General features: G+C 40.7%; 1 protein-coding gene across 3 annotated transcripts in view; it reads left to right on the plus strand.

Annotated features, from left to right (window-relative positions):
• agap3 (ArfGAP with GTPase domain, ankyrin repeat and PH domain 3) overlaps positions 1 to 16,788 on the plus strand; it is a 145,624-nt gene extending 128,836 nt beyond the window's left edge. For all 3 annotated transcript variants that reach the window (XM_023965328.2, XM_078934094.1, XM_011487000.4), the window contains exons 17-18: positions 11,446 to 11,701; positions 13,684 to 16,788. In XM_023965328.2, the coding sequence (XP_023821096.1) occupies positions 11,446 to 11,701; positions 13,684 to 13,908 (481 nt within the window). In that variant the 3' untranslated portion in view covers positions 13,909 to 16,788. The remainder of the gene's footprint in view (positions 1 to 11,445; positions 11,702 to 13,683) is intronic.
• Positions 16,789 to 17,831: the final 1,043 nt, after the last annotated feature.

The following is a 17,831-nucleotide window of genomic DNA, read 5'->3' on the forward strand; positions in this document are numbered from 1 at the left end:
AGCAAAGAGGCTCTGCGGGGGTCTAGCTGGGGGGCATTATACTTCTACACAGCTTGGTAACATTTTACAGCGTTATTGCAAAGGTGTTAATAAAGAAAAAAACAAACAGTGCATAAGTAAAATGTGCACTTGTAGGTCCTGCCACATATTTTTTGTCATGTCATCACACATTCTACAAGTTTTTTTGTGTAATTTAAATGGAAATCTTTCAAAGCTAAAGAGCACATGGTGACTATCCACAACCTATTAAATGATTAAGTCTAATAGTTGATTAAGTAATTATATTTTATTGCAGATTAAATGTTTGAACTGTTGGTAGCAAAACCAACCATCTAGTTTGATGTTATTTGGGCTATTTCTGAAGTGAAATATTTTTGATTGCTTAATTTATTGTCATAGTTAACAGTTTGGTTTTATTTACACAAATAGTTTGTTTTTATATATATATATATATATATAAGTGCCAAACTGACTCGCTTACAGTTGATTAAGAGGGCCTTCTACACCAAAGCTTGAAGTGAAAGATTTTCCTAAGTAATTTGTTTGCAACTGAACCCTGGTGTGAACTCTGGTGTGGCATTGGCAGTAGTGTGCTCATCCCACAGAATTCTCCAAAACAGAGTGTTTCTTTAAATTTTGATCCAAAAATGAATTCATATTATTGAATGTGGCAATTTTTCACAACATAGATGTTTTATAATTGTTTTATAAGAAAGGCAGACATAAGTCAGACATAAGTCTGCCTTTCTGGAGACTTATGTGGTGAAAGATGTAAAGGGGAGTAATCCAGTGGCAAACTGCAAACATTAGTGATATTTTGGTTAAAGACCCACTCCGATCATCTTTTGGGAATTTTCAAATTGTTCCCAGCGGTGTCATCTGAGGGGAGGCTCGAGAGCCGGTAGGACCCAGACGCAGAGACGGGAGGCCAACGGGTTCAGGACTAGAGGGTTTTAATAACAAAAAGCGCTGCAGAGCAGGATGACCAAACAAAACAAAAAACTTACTGTGGCGTGGCAAGGGACATGGAACATGGACGCTAGACAAGAAAACGTTAACAACATGAGCAGAAGTTAATGGACCAGCACAAGAGGAAGGCAGAGACAAGACTTATATACAGGCAGGGCAGACAAGACACAGGTGAACACGATCAGGGCAGATGGGGACCAAGGAAGTAAAACTCAAGACATGACAAGACAGGAACCCTTTCAAAATAAAACAGGAAACAGAACCAAACAAGACAGAACAAGAACTAAAACAAAAACCAAGACAAAACAAACTCAAATTATGACAAGCGGTCTTTTATTTATAATAACAACTATGGCTGTAGTTTATTAGAAATTCACCTCTGAGTTGTGGGCGGGACTAAACCTCCCGAGCGCACACACAGACCTTCCCAGATGCTGAGAGCTCTCTGTTTACAATCTCCTGCTGGCTGACAGCCCATGACATCACCAAACCTTTTTTCCGGTGCAACAAAAATGGCCATCATCAGCTGTACAGTTCTGAGCCAGATGCCAGTAAATGTACTGTGTATAGTAAATCCTAATCTCAATAGTGTACAATCATGTTAGCAATAACCTTGACAAATTAACAATGTTCTTACATTCCTATCCTATGCTTTGTTTCATAATTGTGACTTTCATCTGTAGGAACCAGCTCCCTGCAGAATCTGTTATTCCAAAGTCAAATTAATACATAGTAATGAGAGAAACCAGAGAGAAAAAAAGAACTATATCTGTTTTTATCCTAGCAGAAGAAAGCTCTGTTGACTGTTTAAGTGGAAGTGGTGTAAGTGAGTATTTCTGCACAGAGTAGGAGCGAGGCGTTGGTGTGCAGTCGCCGAGACCACAGAAGCTGTTCTCTGAACGTCCCATCTCATTTATCGTTTCCTAACAGCTAACAGCTGCTCATAGTTTCACCTCTTGAATCAATCCTTTGCTCTCTGGTCACAACAGCCCCCAATGAAGGCCTACAGTTGTTTATTGAGTTGTATCTTTGCTTATGTCCTCCACCCTGGACTTGATGAAAGATTATTGATGTTGATTTTCCACGTCGCCTCGAGCAGCAAGGTTCTTCACTGTCTTAAAAATCCAATCTTGTCCTGCAGCAATAGCTCCATTAGCTCTCTCTGTCCAACACTACATCTTGCAGCATAACCAATCCTTAAACAATCACTTTAAATATCTCACAAGCCCCCTGGTTGGTTTGAGAGATGCTAATCATTTTCTTGCTGCTAAAATAAATGGAAGACTTCACATTTCTACGCTTTTTTTCGCTTAACTTTAGCGCCGCATATGTAGAAATGATTTTAATTCTGTCATGAAGCAGCTTACTGATGGCACCCAGTCAGGCAGCGGATGGCTGCTGACTTCAGCTAAATATTAGTGACACCTAATCTAAACGACTCAGTAACTACCTGAATATCAAGCCGGCTTCTGATGAAACGTCTCCTGCAAGACTAGTTTTACCTCTTTGCATTTTTGAGATTTAAGTTAGAAGGCATTCATCCACAAGGCTGGCTTTGCTTATGATACTCCGGCTCCTAAAAAACACACAATACACAGATTGGTTGTGCAAAGACCCACCGTTGAATGAAATTACTGGTGTACATCAGAGTGATTGCTGGCGTCTTAATGGGCTGATTTGTTTGGATGCGTTCGTGTGGATGTGCATCCGTGACTCCTGATCATCTGTTTGTTGCAGAGTAAAAAACAAAAGATGCTTTAAATTCAAAAGCTCCTTAAATCGGTTTAAATTTGTAAAACTAGATTTTTATTTATGAAGCCCAAAAATATTCAAGCTCCCAATGTTGTAATTTATAATAAAACACCTGCTATAGATTAATGGAATGTAAATAAAAACACAAAATACAATAATTCAGAATGCCTGCTTTAAATGTCGCATCGAAATGCTAAAACCAGAAGTTGTACACTTCAAAAGAGAAACCTAAAAATAGGAAAAGAGGATTCATCTTCTGAAGAAAAGTTGTAAAAGGAAATGTCCATGCAGCCGGTCATTTGGAAACAGGGAATTTCACACAAATATTCACAAAAGGGGTTAAATAAGCTACAAAGCTAACTGTTAGATGGAATTACTTCAAATTGAATGTTATCCAACCCAATAAGATTTATTTTTTACTAGTCCTGAGCAAATGGTTTACATTTTTTTAGGTTTTATGGATCTAGTTGTAGTTCATTTTGATTACAGTGATAAAAAAAACTACTGTAATAAGTGGAAATGAGTCATTTTTGAACAAAATGAGTTGGCTCATCTTGAGTAAATCCAACAAAATATAAAAGTATTACTTTTTTATTCTTAGAATTTCGTTTCCACAACAATGACTCGGAATGCTAGTCTAACTTGTAAACATTTAGTAACAACCTCCTTAAAATTGACAGAAAAATAAAACTGAAGTTTGAGTTTTTCTGGTCCAAAGTCATATTTTTCTATTGTCAGGAGCTCGGAGCAAAAAGAGTTTTGACGCATTAAAATAATAATTTCCCTATTTCTAGATCCATGCTGTTAATGGGATGAAAAGTTCCCACTGTAATGACTTTGAGAGAAGCTTAAATTTAAACCTGGCAAAATAGGTAGAATTTCAATTTGTTTTTATTTTCAATTTCTTTTTTTCTTTTCATTTACTCAAAAACTAAAGCAAAAGATTGTGCACAAATTGCTTTTCAAGGGAAATGAAAGAAAACAGAATGAAGAAGACTTGTTTTCTCCCTCTTTTACATAATTTGACCAAGTAAAAAAGGTAAGAGATATATTTAAATATGCACATATGCATGCATTCAAAGTGTTACATACATAAAAGAAAGATAAAAGATGTAAAAAAAAGAAAAAACATTTAAAGTAAGTACCAAAGGTACTGTATCTCAAGTGCATTTCAACAATGTAGCCTTTAGGTGTGTTTGTTGTTTACCCTAACAGTGATGATTGTGTGTCTTTTTGGTGAGTTTTTTAAGAAGTGAAGGAAAGTGCAACTTCAAACGAGGTTTTAAATCTTTGCAGGGATCAAATAGTTTGCAGTGTGCAGACTGATACTCTGGCTGCTCTTTTTAATTATCACGACGGAGTCTTTGTGTTTCACGTATAACTTCTAAGTGATTTGCATGTTGGTGTTGGCAAACGCCACCGTTTCTTGTAGCGGATACCAGAGCAGCGGTCACTCCCGCCCCCCCTTCCCCCATCTTCTTAAAGCACACACATGCACAAACAGCAGTTCCCATTTTTGTGTCCCGGAGCGTGGACGGATATGGAAGGCTATCCCTCACTGATGGGGGGCCCTCTCACTGTCACCCTCTGTAGTCTTTGTGCTGCCCTCGGCCACTAGCGGGTAATAGCTCTGATGAGAGCCCTCCACTTTGTTTCAGAAATAATTTGCCACTCCTGCCGCCTGCAGGGGCTGTGTGGTAATAAAAATGAATCACGGTGCTAACCTCTCCCAACCGGGGCCCCTCTGCCTGTTTTAACCCACTCTGCTCCGGCGCCGCCGCCATCCTCTCAGGATGTTTTTTTGCAGTTCGTGAAAATCAGAACTTTTGCTTTCGCACTTGTGGTTGTAAAGCCCCGTCCTTCACATTGGTCCCCAAAACCCAGAGGAAGCCGCCGTCTACTCATAGATTACTAGTGACACACAGCCAACTCTCTGAAGAGATTTTTAGCATCACCGCCTCCCCAGAAGCCGCGGTGGAGGGAGAGTAATTAATTACAACAAATGAAAGGCTGGTCAAACGCTGTCCTCACTCCACTTTCTCTCTCTAAATGGAACCCACAGGTCAGTAATTAGCCCTATGCGGGGAAGGGCTACCCCAGTCACTAATTGCTCAGATACGACATGGTTTCATTTCCTTGCGGATATGGAGCAAAGGCTGCACTAATATCAAATGGCCTTTTTGATCATACGGTTAAGTGTCAGCATGGTTAGGAAATCATTAGGAAAACGGTGACTGATTACCTGAAAGACACTCAAGTTATCTGCTTCATATTTCCCTAGATTTTTTTTTTTGTGAGCTTGAAGTGGGCCACACGCTTCAGCAGGCCATGTGTAATCGTCCCCCTAGCTTTGTATCCTGGGAAAGGGTTCAGCAGGGGTTAACCGCATGAGCGTTTAAGGGTGTTAGTCTTGCTGGCACACAAACACAGACACTCCATCATGAGGAGGCTGACAACCTCATTAATGTCACAATATATTCAGCTCATCCCTCTGCCTCCCAACAGCACCCAGATGCTCCACGAGTGGCCTCTCTATGGCCATCAACAACCTTTTGAAATCTGGTCATCTGTTCTCGCTCTGGAAGACAGAAAAGTGGCATCTGTTAAACATGGAAAAATGTTTGTCTCCATTCTTTTGGACACAAACCTCCTTGGAGGGGAGCACAGATCCTCACAGTGAGACGCTGGACCAGAAGAAGAATCTGGAGTTTACTGTTTTACCCCTTCATTTCTTGCCCTTAGCAACCTTTGATTCTTTGGGGGGCCCTTTTTCTCTTTCCTCTGTAGTGTTGAGCCTTTTTTTTCCCCCCCTTCTCTGTCATTTTCCTTTCAGTCCGTGGTTCTGCTGCTGTCCCCCTCCCTCACTTTCTGCTCTTCTGCCCTCCCTGGAGTTTGTGGAAGTGAGGCTGCCGGCTGCATGGGAATCAGCCGCATTCAAGTTGCCCACCCCCACTGTGAAGTCTGTTCACACTAGTCAAACCCCAAGACCCCCTCCAACCCCAGCCGGCATTATTTCTTCTCTTCAGTGCATCTATTTGATGTACCCAGTGAATATGGATGCGCTCGGAGGAGTGGGCGGAGCCAGAGAGGAGAAGCTTTGATGGTTCAGAGGGACTCAGTGTGTGTTTGAAAGATGGACGAGTGGTGGGACGGACATCCTCCACTTCCTACGGACCAATGCACATTTATGGCAGGCAGTCAGATTGGTCATTCTATGGCTGGTCCAGCACAAGCCCCGCCTCCTCGTCCTCAGTTTCCATTCCCTTTCCATAAATTCCTGTTTGCCTTTGTCTTTCAGGCTTGACTAATTATCCTTGTTTGTCTCTCTTTATGTGAACTCAGTCATCTGTTCTTGACTCTGTGGGCCGGGTTTAGGAGAATCATTCTGCCATTTGCCACTTAATTAAGTCAGGGTCAGCATCCATTGCTCAACGGAGAACTGGAGGGACAGAGCTCTAATAGAATTATAAAAGAGCCCTTTCTCTTCTGTTAGAGCTGCCTTTATCTCTGCAGGCTCTCCATGGGGCAAATGAAAGGGGACACCAGCTCCAGACAGAAATCTTCTTTCCACCTTAAAACCAATTTTGATGTTTGGCCTCAATGTCAAAGAAAGGGATTTTTATGCGAAAAAAAAAAACGATTCTGCTGGAAATCTCTGGGCAAACCAAGAGGGTACTACAGGGATTTTTATAGGGAACTCACCCCCCCTCCATCCCCTGAGCAACAGAGAAATTTAGAGCAAGTATGTGCTGAAGTCTGGGTGGGGAGAGCAGTGTTTATGGGCTCAGAAACCTGTGTTTGTAGCAACCATCACGGCAGTTGCCTTAGAGTCCCACTTCATCTATTTCTAAGAGTTCCCAGTGGTCTTTTAGGGTGGGCACATTTGGTTCGCTTGACGTGCACCAGAGTTTCTTAGGAACAAATTTTCAGTCTGAAGACACCTAAGAAGACTCTTGTCCTGGACCAGCAACTGCTCCCTGACCCGTGTTTTCATGTCGTCTCAGTCAATCGAACTAGGCACCGGTTTGCTCTGGGTTTCCTCCTTCCTGTATCAGCCTCAAAAGGCTAAAGGATACAGTTTTCCAGACAATCTATGTGTCATAAACACTTATGACATCTGTGGATCTAGTCGTCAACACTTACCTTCATAGCCGTGGCCTCCCCGATAATCGCCTTGCAGCATGCCTCCACCGTACCAAAGCAACAAGTACCTGACATTCATACAGACGTTCAAATTGGTTGGAGAAATCTAAAGTTGGTATAAGTGAGCTAACCTGACAAAGATTGCAAAATCATCGGATTTCCATTATTCTTTTTCTCATTGCTTTGCCCCAACCTCGTAATTCCTGGCCAATGACTGAAGAGATCGTTAGGTGGTTTTGTTAGGAGCAGAAATATCCGATAGATGGCGGTCTGAATACAGACCAAACACAAAATTCAGGACTCAATCTGGACCAAAACGTAACATTTGCTAGGACATAGTTTCCTCAGAGCGGCTCACAGCCCCAACCTAACAAAATGGTGAGCAACATTGGAGCTATTCAGCCGTACAGTCTGGAGCCAGATGGCAGCTCTGATGAGAAAAACAACGACGTACATGGATGTATTTGTCTACAAGTGGATGCATCAGAATGGAGCGGAGCAGGGAGCATTTGGCCATGAGAAAAATGCCACAGGAACATGTTAAATACACCAAAAACACACATTTTTTTGGAGTGGGTTTTTGCATCTCTTTGCTGTGAAAATTCCCTTCTCCTTTGCCGCCTCACCTCCCCTCCACCTCTGTCCCAGTGCTTTGACATGCTAAATCTGCTGATTTTATTTTTCTTCCTGCTGTGGTGAGGAAGTGTCCTTTTCAAGGGTCTCAGTTTCCCCTCCCGACTTTTTAAACCCTTCCTCTGTCTGGATTGTTTTTCTGTTTCAAACAAAACACAGAGGCGGGATTACCGTTACACTTCCTTTCACACTCAGCCTTTCAAGTGGCAGCAGCTGGAGATTTTTTTTAAACCTCTGCTCAGCTGCTTTGCCTTCTTTTTTTTTGGTGAAAAGAAAGTTAATTTGTTGAATCTAAAGCTCAGCATCAGCAGTGAAAAGAGGCCTTTTCCAGCAGGTCTTTAGGGCCAATTTTGTAGCAACGCGTAAGTGTCCTCGGGGCTTCTTTCTGAGATGTTGACGTCCTCTTAATGGCTCTCCTCAGCCTTTTTGTTTCACATCTTGGTGCCAACTTTCTGCCTCATTTAGCTCATATCAATTCACTGGGCTCTACGGATTCAGCATCTCATTGGTGGTGGAGTTTTTCTGGAGTTTTGGCAGCAGCTCTCACTCAATCTTCTTGTCCTGTTTTTGTAAGAGGAGTTTTCAGACCATTCTAAACCCTAAAACCAACTTTTCAAAGGGTTGACTGGAAATAACGGTGGAGAGGACAGGACGACTCTTTCCTGTTCTGCGCAGTTTGCTGGTCCTGAGTTCAATTGATTTGCTAACAGGCTTGTCCACACATAATGGCCTTGTACAGATTGATGGAGGTTTTAAGCCATAAAACTCGCAATTGCCTGCTATCAGTGGTGTATTGTTGTTCACATAGTACTCTTTTCCTGAAGAAAAGGTCTCCTAATGGTGAACCAAAGACTTTCTCCTACGTTTTAGCCATTGAGGTCATAACAGAAATGCTTATTAGCGCAACACCTTTCAAGCTCTTTTAAGATGTGGGTAAAGTTACTTTACAGGCCTTGGGTGGTGCTTTTTGAAGTCAATCAAATCCCTGCTTCGGGTGCAGATAAAAACTGGCCCCCATCGCTCCCCGTAGTTAGGGCGGTTGCCATGATCCTCGCTGCAAGACAGACTGCTCTGTGAAGTGAGCCTGGCAGCTGACATATGAGTCTGAAAATGGTTGCTGTCTGCGGTAAGCCTGTAGTCTTGACACTTGCCTGCTAAGGTATAAATAGCAGATAAATGCAGGTGATTAATGTTGAGCAAGTCCCCATCTGTTGCTGCTGAATGTTGGTTTGGGGTTGCAGCTTTGTAGGTTTTAAAATTCACACTTATGGTGGAAAATGTCTGTGATTATTCACAAATGGATGTGAAGATTTTAAATAATGAATGTCTCTTTTTTATATTTTATATTGTATACAGTTTTATTATATTTATTTGGCATATTTTAGGTTGAAATTCTTGGATTTTTGTCTGAACATTTGCCTATCAATAGATTTCTACTTGAATGAATAAACATGAATGAATAAAAAATACATAAATACATTATCTTGTTCTTAAGTGTGCTGTGTTGCATAAATACAGGCTACACATTTATTAAATTGTATTAAAATAAATTTAAAACAAAAGTTTAGAGCTGCCTTTAAGAAAAAATAAATAAAATTATCATTTTAGGTGCAACTAAATAAAGTAAATAAAACTTATGTTTAATAAATCTTCTCTGCCAGGTAACTTAAAAATAAGAGTTTTACATTTATTGTCCGCACTTCTGTGAAGATTTCGACACCTAAAAACATCAGACTTTCCTGAAAGTGTTCACTAATCTGGTAGCATTTAATCTGTGAATCTGTAAGAAATGCCTAAATATTCAATTCTTTTTCAATAAGGCTGTTTTACCTTAAATCCAATGTGAAAAAGGGGCAGACTGTGAACTGATCACTGAAGCACTAATTGGTTGTAAGAGTGGATTACTGTGAGCACAATTTACCCTTGAAATAAATCGTTTCTTTATTACAAATTAAAATAATTTAAAATTGGTTGTGATAGTAAATGAATGTTGCTGCAGTTTTGTGTTTCTTAAGCAGACAGACGTCTAATGAGAAAAGTGAACTTTTACTTTTAGGATTTTTTTTGGTTACTTTTTCTTAGATTACAGCTTTTTTATAAATAAACATTGAGGCATCACAGCTTGAATTCACATAAATATATATTATATAAATATATTTTCAAGTTTTTTTTTGTCACAACCAAACCTAGAATTTAAATTAAAAAATATATTTTAATCTAAATTTAAATGTCCAGTCCTTTTTTTTTACTTGTCATGTACAGCAGCTAAGCAAACAGATATTGTAAATGGGCAATTCCTAAAGAATGTTTGGCATTTTTAACATGTTTTTCCAGGCATTTCTTCTGATGATGGAAGACACGTGATTCAGCTGAAACTTGCATTTCTGAATATTACTTTATTCAAACCAATGGGCTTAAAATACTTATGGAAAAAAAAGTATTTTTGACGTAGAAAATTCACTGGGTGGGCCGCAAGCTCTATTCCGATGCATCCACTTGTAGACTAACTAGATCCATGTACGTCTTTGTTTTCCTTATCCGAGTTGAACGGCTGGATAGCTTCAATACTGCTGGCCTTTTCTGCTGGACTGGTAATGTTAGTTTGGTGATTTAAGCTAGCGGGAGAGCAGGTTAACAGAAAGCTCTCAGCAACGGGGAGGGGAAGAGGGGGCGGGGTTGCTCTGCTGCAGTGATCCCTCCCACAACTTAGAGGTGAGTTTCTATTGAACTGCTCTGCAGAAACTATGTCCTAGAAGAAGACAATTTGACGGCATAATCATAACAAAACGGCCACCGCGAACACTTTGAAAATAGATCAGAAGATGAGCGGAGTGGGACCTTAAAGGTATTTTCCTCTTAGCCCAAGAAAGTGTTGCTTTGATGTTGCGTTTATTTTAATCAAGAGTGATTAAAGGTTTTGCTGCTAACCCTAAAGGCTAGCTTGGGTAATAAAAGACCTGCTTTAGGTTGCCTCCCCCTTTATTTTGGTAGAACACAATTGGATTGAGTTGGACTGTCAGGTTGTACATGCTGCCCAGCTTTGGCTCGTTGATAAGGGGTCCCGCGGGGGCCTTGTCAGTCCAGCCAGCCTTGGCTTCAACTTATCCTTACAAACCTGCTCTTTTCTGTCACTCATCCACAAACCCACAACAACAGCTTCTTTCTGCTCCTCTTATCACACCAGCTGACAGGGTCACTGGGTTAGTACCACACTCAGTGTTTTCACTCATTTCTGTATCAATATTGATTCCCCCACCCCCCGCCCCTTTCTGATTTTGGCAGTTTGTATGTAGGTAGAGAAAGAAACGATGGGGGTCAAGATGAGGAGCAATAGATAGAGCTCTGCCTGACGATAGAGGACGAAGCCTTTGCTTGGCTTCCATTCTCTGCTGCGGGCTGGAGTGCCGGAGCCCCACATCACTCCGTCCCTTTCTGGCTGCCATTCAGCCCATCGATCTGACTCAGGGCTCAGGCACCCCTAGGGAGGCTGGGGCTCAGAGACACACTGCCTCTTTTGTGGAGGGGATCCACCAGTTTAGACTGACAGCCGACAGTGCTGATAAAAACACGTCCCCCGCCTTCCTGTATTGTCCCTGGCAGACATGCTGTTCACGATGTGTAACCTTTAGAGAGCTGTCCAGGCTTTAACCGTCATAATCACTAGAAACTGGAATATTGCCCAAAGTGTCACACCCTTTGGCATTCTCTCATCTCTGCAGCCTATCTTCCTGTATTATTTCCCACTGTGATAGAGAAGTCGCCCTAATTATTTAGAAATGTCACGATGCCTTAGTGAGTCTCATAGGCCAATTACGGTCCTGATTCCTTGAGCGTCCACTGTCCTTTGTCTTTAAAACTGCCTCTAAATTCGTCTTCTATCAATGAGTGAAATTACTAATCCATCCTTCTTGCCGGCTGACCTGTGTCCCCTCCATCGTTTCTCTCCAGGGAAGAGAAGGAGCGATGGATCAGAGCCAAGTATGAGCAGAAGCTGTTCCTGGTGGGGCTGCCCCAGTCAGACGTTCCTCTGGGGCAGCAGCTGCTTCGCGCGGTGGTGGAGGATGACCTGAGGTTGGTGGTGCTGCTGCTGGCCCACGGCACCAAGGAAGAGGTTAATGAGACCTACGGGGATGGAGACGGACGCACCGCACTTCACCTCTCGTGTGCCATGGCCAATGTAGTCATCACACAGCTGCTCATCTGGGTGAGTCTGCTCTGAGCTTTTACCAGTCATTCAAATTTGATCCCCCACGTCAAATGTTTGGTGTTGGTTTCTGGAAAAGTAAGTGAATCAGCAGACCTTGATGCTTAAGGTTTTAACCAGGCCCTAAAAAGTCACATTCAAGGAATGTGCAAGGAATGCTGGGCCCTGCAACAGACTGGTGACCTGTTCAGAGTGGACCCTGCCTTCCCCCAACTGTAGCTGGATTGGCTGTGACCTTGAAAAGGATTCATTGGGCTCTGAAGATGGATGCATGAATGATAATAAAAACATTTACCCAAATAACATAGAGCTAACGGATTCTGAATCGGTTGGAATTCCGTTAATTGCATAAACGGTCAATGAGTTGCAGAGTGTGTGGATTATTTCCTGTTGCCGGGACAACGGCGGTGTTAAAGGGTTTAGCCACTTTCACACTGAACGTGATTTGCTCAGAGGGGGCGTCCAGTTTCAATGACAGGTAAATAAACAGTCACGCTTAGAGGCACGACGCTCCAGCAGCACGTTTCGGGCAAGAGTTCGAATATTTGAACTTTGTGGAAGAATTTCAACCAATCAGGATCTCAGCTTCATGTGTTCATGATGTGATCAGTGGGTGGAGTCCATAACCAACATGGAGGAGAATCTGATCGTTCTCCTCCTGAACTTTAGGATTTTTATTCTAATTTGCGTTTAGACAATAATAAAAAGATCCACAAATTTTATTTCTTAATATTGTTTTTTCCCTCCTCTGAGTAATGCCGGACAGAAAGTGATTAAACTGGGTCACAGAGAGGTGGAAGTACCGCTGAAAGCGGCCGTCACTCGGTTCCTGCAGTAGACGGTGAAGCTCTGAGTCTCTGAATGAGCTCATGAACCCAGACATGGAGATCTTATAGAGCTCTTATGAACCTGATCTCTCAACATCATCTGTGTCTTCCATGTATTTGAGATATACAGATGTACAGTCCATGTTTCCATGTAGAGATGCAGCTACAAACTTTGGCAGTAGCTCCTCCCACATGCGCCTGGAGCGTCGGGTTTATGAACACATTTTTGGACAAGTGTTGAACAGCGAATTCGATAATCAGGTTCAGTCTGAAAGACCCCACATTATTACACTACCGCCGCTAGTTCCAGATATGTAAAGTATTTATGGGGTTGTTGAGATACTGAGCCTCCTTCTGGAAAAAACGTGAAAACAATTAAAGTCATATAGGAGACATTAGAGATGACAAATTTTTTTTCAACGTATAAACTGTTCATAATGCCGTATATTAAATAGTATAGCAAGGTATATAACCCCTCACACCCTGGAATCATTAAAGGTCTCCTTAAATATGTTATTGCTTGTGATAATTAAACTGCTTCAGGTGTTTTCTGTTATTTTTAACAGTGATAAGTATTTTTTACCAAATAACCAGGTGTTTTTTATTTTGAATTTGTGTTTCTGAACTCCATAAATTCTGGTTTTAAAAATGTAGTTGAACATAGTATGCTATGTATCAGCACGTTTTACTAAAGATGTTTAGCTAAAGAAAGTGTATAGTATTTTTTTTATTTAAGTTCAAGTTTTACTTAAATATGTAAAAGAAAAACAAAAAACAACACTTTGTACCCTTGTGCTATCCTAGACCCTTTAACATTGGGTCATCTAGACCCACTAGACAGTGCGCTGAACCTTTTTTCTTCAATGATTTGTGATCTTCACTGGTGTCCATGGATTACATGAAATCTTTCCACCTTTATCCACCTTTGTCATGGTAGGGAGAACACGTCAATGTAAGGGTGGGGTCATCTAAGATAGCACAAGGGTTAAACAAGATGTGCATTATCACTCTGCAGGTTATTTATTTAAAAAAAACTATGATTTAAGAGAAATTAAAAAAAATAGATTTTTTGCTTTCTCAAATGTTCTGCTTGTTAGTGAGGATTGTGCGTAAAATGCATAGCTTACCAATGCTTTTCCCTTTTCTCTGTAACAGTACGGTGTGGACGTAAAAAGCAGAGATGCTCGTGGCCAGACGCCTCTGTCTTACGCCCGACGCGCTGGAAGCCAGGAGTGTGCCGACATTCTGCTTCAACACGGCTGTCCCAGCGATTCCGCCAGCCTCACCTCTGTGCCCACGCCCAACATGAGCCGCCGCAACCCCAACGTCAACAACAACAATGCCCAGTGTGAGCTCAACCGCAGCATCAGCATCATGTAGAAGCCAGAGCACCCAACCCAGTCTCATCCGAGGACTTCCTCAGTTTCACTGTGTTTCCATGACCAGTAGAGAATCGTCACAAGTGATGGATTAAGCTGCAATATTATGTTGCGCTGTAAATGGAAGGTTCAGACTTTGTACTTTTTTTTTTCTTTTAATTGTTATTTTTATTCATTTGGATGGTTCGATTTACTCCGTCTTGGTCTGAAATGATCACGATCAGCTTTACAGTGTTTTGTATCCTAAGCGTCAACCAAACAAATGACTTTCTCCGGCATTCATAACTACCCTACGAAAAAGCATTTCCTTAATGCTTGAACATTTCCTCTGATGTCTTCCCCTCTGCGATGTGATCGGAGTGCATAATGAGCGCGAGAGTGAGAAACTTCTGTCAGATTTCCAGACCTAAGCTTCATTGCGCAGAACTGTAAAGAATAGCAGAAGAAGTGACAAAACACTGATGTGAGGAGAACCACATTCCTCATGATAACAGTGGTTGTTGCAGCTCTCGTAATGATGCATGTTTTCAACCCAGCTATCAACCTTTTGACATGCTATTCATATACAAAGGCAAAGCAATTATGGTTAAAGAGGCCAAATGATTTAGATACTCAATTCACAGGGAAATGGATTTGGATCGTCATAAAGGAGCTGATTGCAAAATTCCTTTTGGGTGAAAAAGAATCATTTCCTTTGGCACTTTTTTTTCTTCTTCTTCACAATCCTTCAGTAAAAGTGTCAACGACTATGAAGGAATTAAGGGGCATGGTGTTGTATGGCCATTAGGCCACATAGTTTTGTAAGCGTGCCTCTTCAATCAGATCTCATTCGAATACAAAGAATTGATTGAAACCCGGAAATTCTGCCATTACGATGCCTTTGTTGGAATCATTTTCCGATGGACGAGATTGTGTTGATAATTGTTTGACACAAATTTCTGAACGAAAAGCATCTTCAAATATGCATTCAGCTCCTGGGGGGGCCTGAAAGATGTGAAACTCTAAAGGTCATATCTTCCTTTTGTTTGCTGTGAAATACATATGTGGTACTTTGTGTGTGTGTCCATACCTGTACAGTACATTTATACTTATTACATTTCTGTTTATGAAGGACACCGGTTGAAGACAAACGTCTGCAGTGACATTTTTGGAGCAGAAGTGTGTTAAATTGTACAGACTTGTGTAAAAAGTTGTGTTTTTTTATGTTCTTTTGCCTTATTTCTTATCAGAACAGTTTTACTCAGACTTTTAGAGTCAATTTAAAAAAACCTGTTCTGTCAGTTTTTTAAAGACCGTCCAGTCCTGAAAAGCTATCAGCCTAAGAGTGTGTTCAAGAGAATGCAGATATATGACTAAAATGACGACAATATAAGGGATAAAAATGGTTCCTATAGGGGAAAATAAATTAGTTTTTTCATATATATAATGTTCTACAGATTGATTTAGCCGATTTCTTTATAGTATATGAAGAATAAGGTTTAAGACTTTTTTTTTTTTAACAAAGATTTTTATGTTTACTGAGCAAGATAGTACATGGTACTTTATGTGGATTACTTTATTTTGGAATGGTATTTTATTTTAAATGAAAAAGTGGAAGGGGGACATCCATAGTTTCAGGAAATCAAACTCTTATGGAGAAATAGTTTATAAAAAAAAGCCTTTTTTTTAAATGCTTTTAAAACACGACAAGCAAAAATGTGGATCATCTGCATGGATAATTACTGACTACTTAATTATTCAATTAAAAAAGCAAGCAAGTTTTTTATTCCTAATTTAATTTACATGTACAGTTTAACCCCCCCGAAGCATTTCTGCAAAGTTTGTGACATATTTTCTCTCTTTGTTATTGTGAAAGGTGGAGTTCAGGGTTTGCGAAACCTCCACCTGCAGGGGGGTGCTCTCGCACAGGTCATGAGGTGTTTGCAGAACCAAGAAAAGTTGCAAGATTTACCTAAAATTTCAGACAACTTGCAGGAATTTTTGCAGAAAATGTTTGGAATTTTGGCTGGTTGATGTCATGGCTGCACTGTTTTTTTTGTGTCTCATGCATGGTAAAAAAACCAGAATAAGAGGGGTTCTTCTTGTTTTTACAAGGTAAAACTAAACAGATGTCAGACACGAGTGCAGATTTGTTTTTTTATTTATTTCCATTTAGCGTCCATTGAGTCGCTTCCATGCGGGAATAAAAGTTTAAATCTCCTTTCCTAAACTTAAAAATATAAAAAAAAATTCACCTGACTTCCTCAGAGAGAAATAAAAAAGCCACAAACTTCACTTGATGTTGTAACACGTACTGTACTGTGATACTGGCCTTATTTCTGAACATTACTTGACCAACAGATTTCACTGAGTATATATTTTTCCTGTCCAGTGAAATGACAGAAGAGTTTTTTTTTCTGTACAGCCATTGCCTAATTCTTTTTTGCAAATTTTAGGATTTAGGAAGAGAAATGAAACACACTCAAAACCTGCTTGTTTTGCCAAAAAACACTTCAGTGTAAATATTAGTTACGTATATTAGCTTTTATCTGAAGGCGAGCTCCATAGAAAAACTAGCAGAAATGGTTTTGGTTCCATTTATTCCTTTTTTATTAGTTTGTTTTCTTTTTTTTGGTCAAATTTAAGGTATTTCTGTTTGTTAACATTACCTAACTGTCTTTGGGAATTGTGTATATTGATGTACATTCGACATATTTATAATGCAGTATGTAAATATCTTTTTTTTTTGTTATTTTCCGATTGTATTATTTCCTTTTATGTTCTGAAACAAAGCAAAAAAGCAAAATGTTGTACGCTTGGACGCTTGGCTGACTATTGACCCATTAATGAACACCTTAAAATAAAACATGTAACCTCCCCTGACTCTGCAGAAAATGACAAATTAGTCTGGTGTCTATCTTGTTTACCACAAATATGAAAATGAAAAGTATAGTCATTACAGTCTTTCCTATTTCTCGTTTGTGTGTCCTGTCATCGGCCTCTGCGGAGGTAAGTCACACCACCTCCCCACTTCCTGCCTCCAGGACCCCCAACAGTTCCTGAAAGAGGATTAAGATAAGGAGCTGAGCTTAGTGTCAGGAGTCTAACACCATCAGGAAAACCAAAAGATCTCAGTGTTTCGGGGAGTCGAGCCTCCTCTAATCCACTCCTTATTTCCTGCTAATCTGGTCTCAGTATATCTTCATTCCCCTCCTCTTTCTCTGTTGGCTGGCTTTGTTTACGCTTTATCAGCTGGTTGCTGTTTGGTTTGGCCTCTTCCAGCCACAGCGCAGTCACGCTTTGAAGCTCTATAGATAAATGATCAACTTCCTCACTGCAAGAAACCTGAGAAGAGAGTTTATGCATAGAAAATATTTCTGCGTTTATGAGAGTTTCATCAAAGTTCTACCTTTGAGTGGAGACTCTTAGGTGATAACACTGGAGTTTTTAAAATTCTTATGGTGTACAAAAGCTAAATGTGGGTACTGTTTGTGCATAAATGGCTGAAAGGAACCAATGAAATGAAGTGTTTTAATTTATGTGCTTTGACAGACCCCGGCCACTTGTGTTTGTTGTGTAGAGACAGGTATGCGTGTCTGCACTGCTGTGTGTTTTGATATTTCGTCGGGGCCTGCTAAACGGTGTGGAGGGCTCTCCGCCGCCCACCTCTTCACAGACAAATTGCCTTCAAGATTGCAGAGGTGGGTCTGAGGCTGATGGATGGGTACTGCAGAGACCTGACAAGACCATATTTGCACACATTAAGTCCATATTTCCATAACACCTGGAAGCTGCTTTGCCACAAGCCAGCCCGTTGAGCAGGCGGTTAATATTCTGCCCGGTAATGGCTCAAATGTTGTATCAAGGTGGTTTATCTTGCATGTTCATTTCTGCCTGTCTTCATCTGGAGACTGTTGCTCCCCTTTAACCTTTTTACCAGTAATT

This window comes from Oryzias latipes, chromosome 17 (genome assembly GCF_053564925.1).
Source record: "Oryzias latipes strain Hd-rR chromosome 17, Olatipes_Hd-rR_3.1".
Taxonomy (NCBI): Eukaryota; Metazoa; Chordata; class Actinopteri; order Beloniformes; family Adrianichthyidae; genus Oryzias; species Oryzias latipes.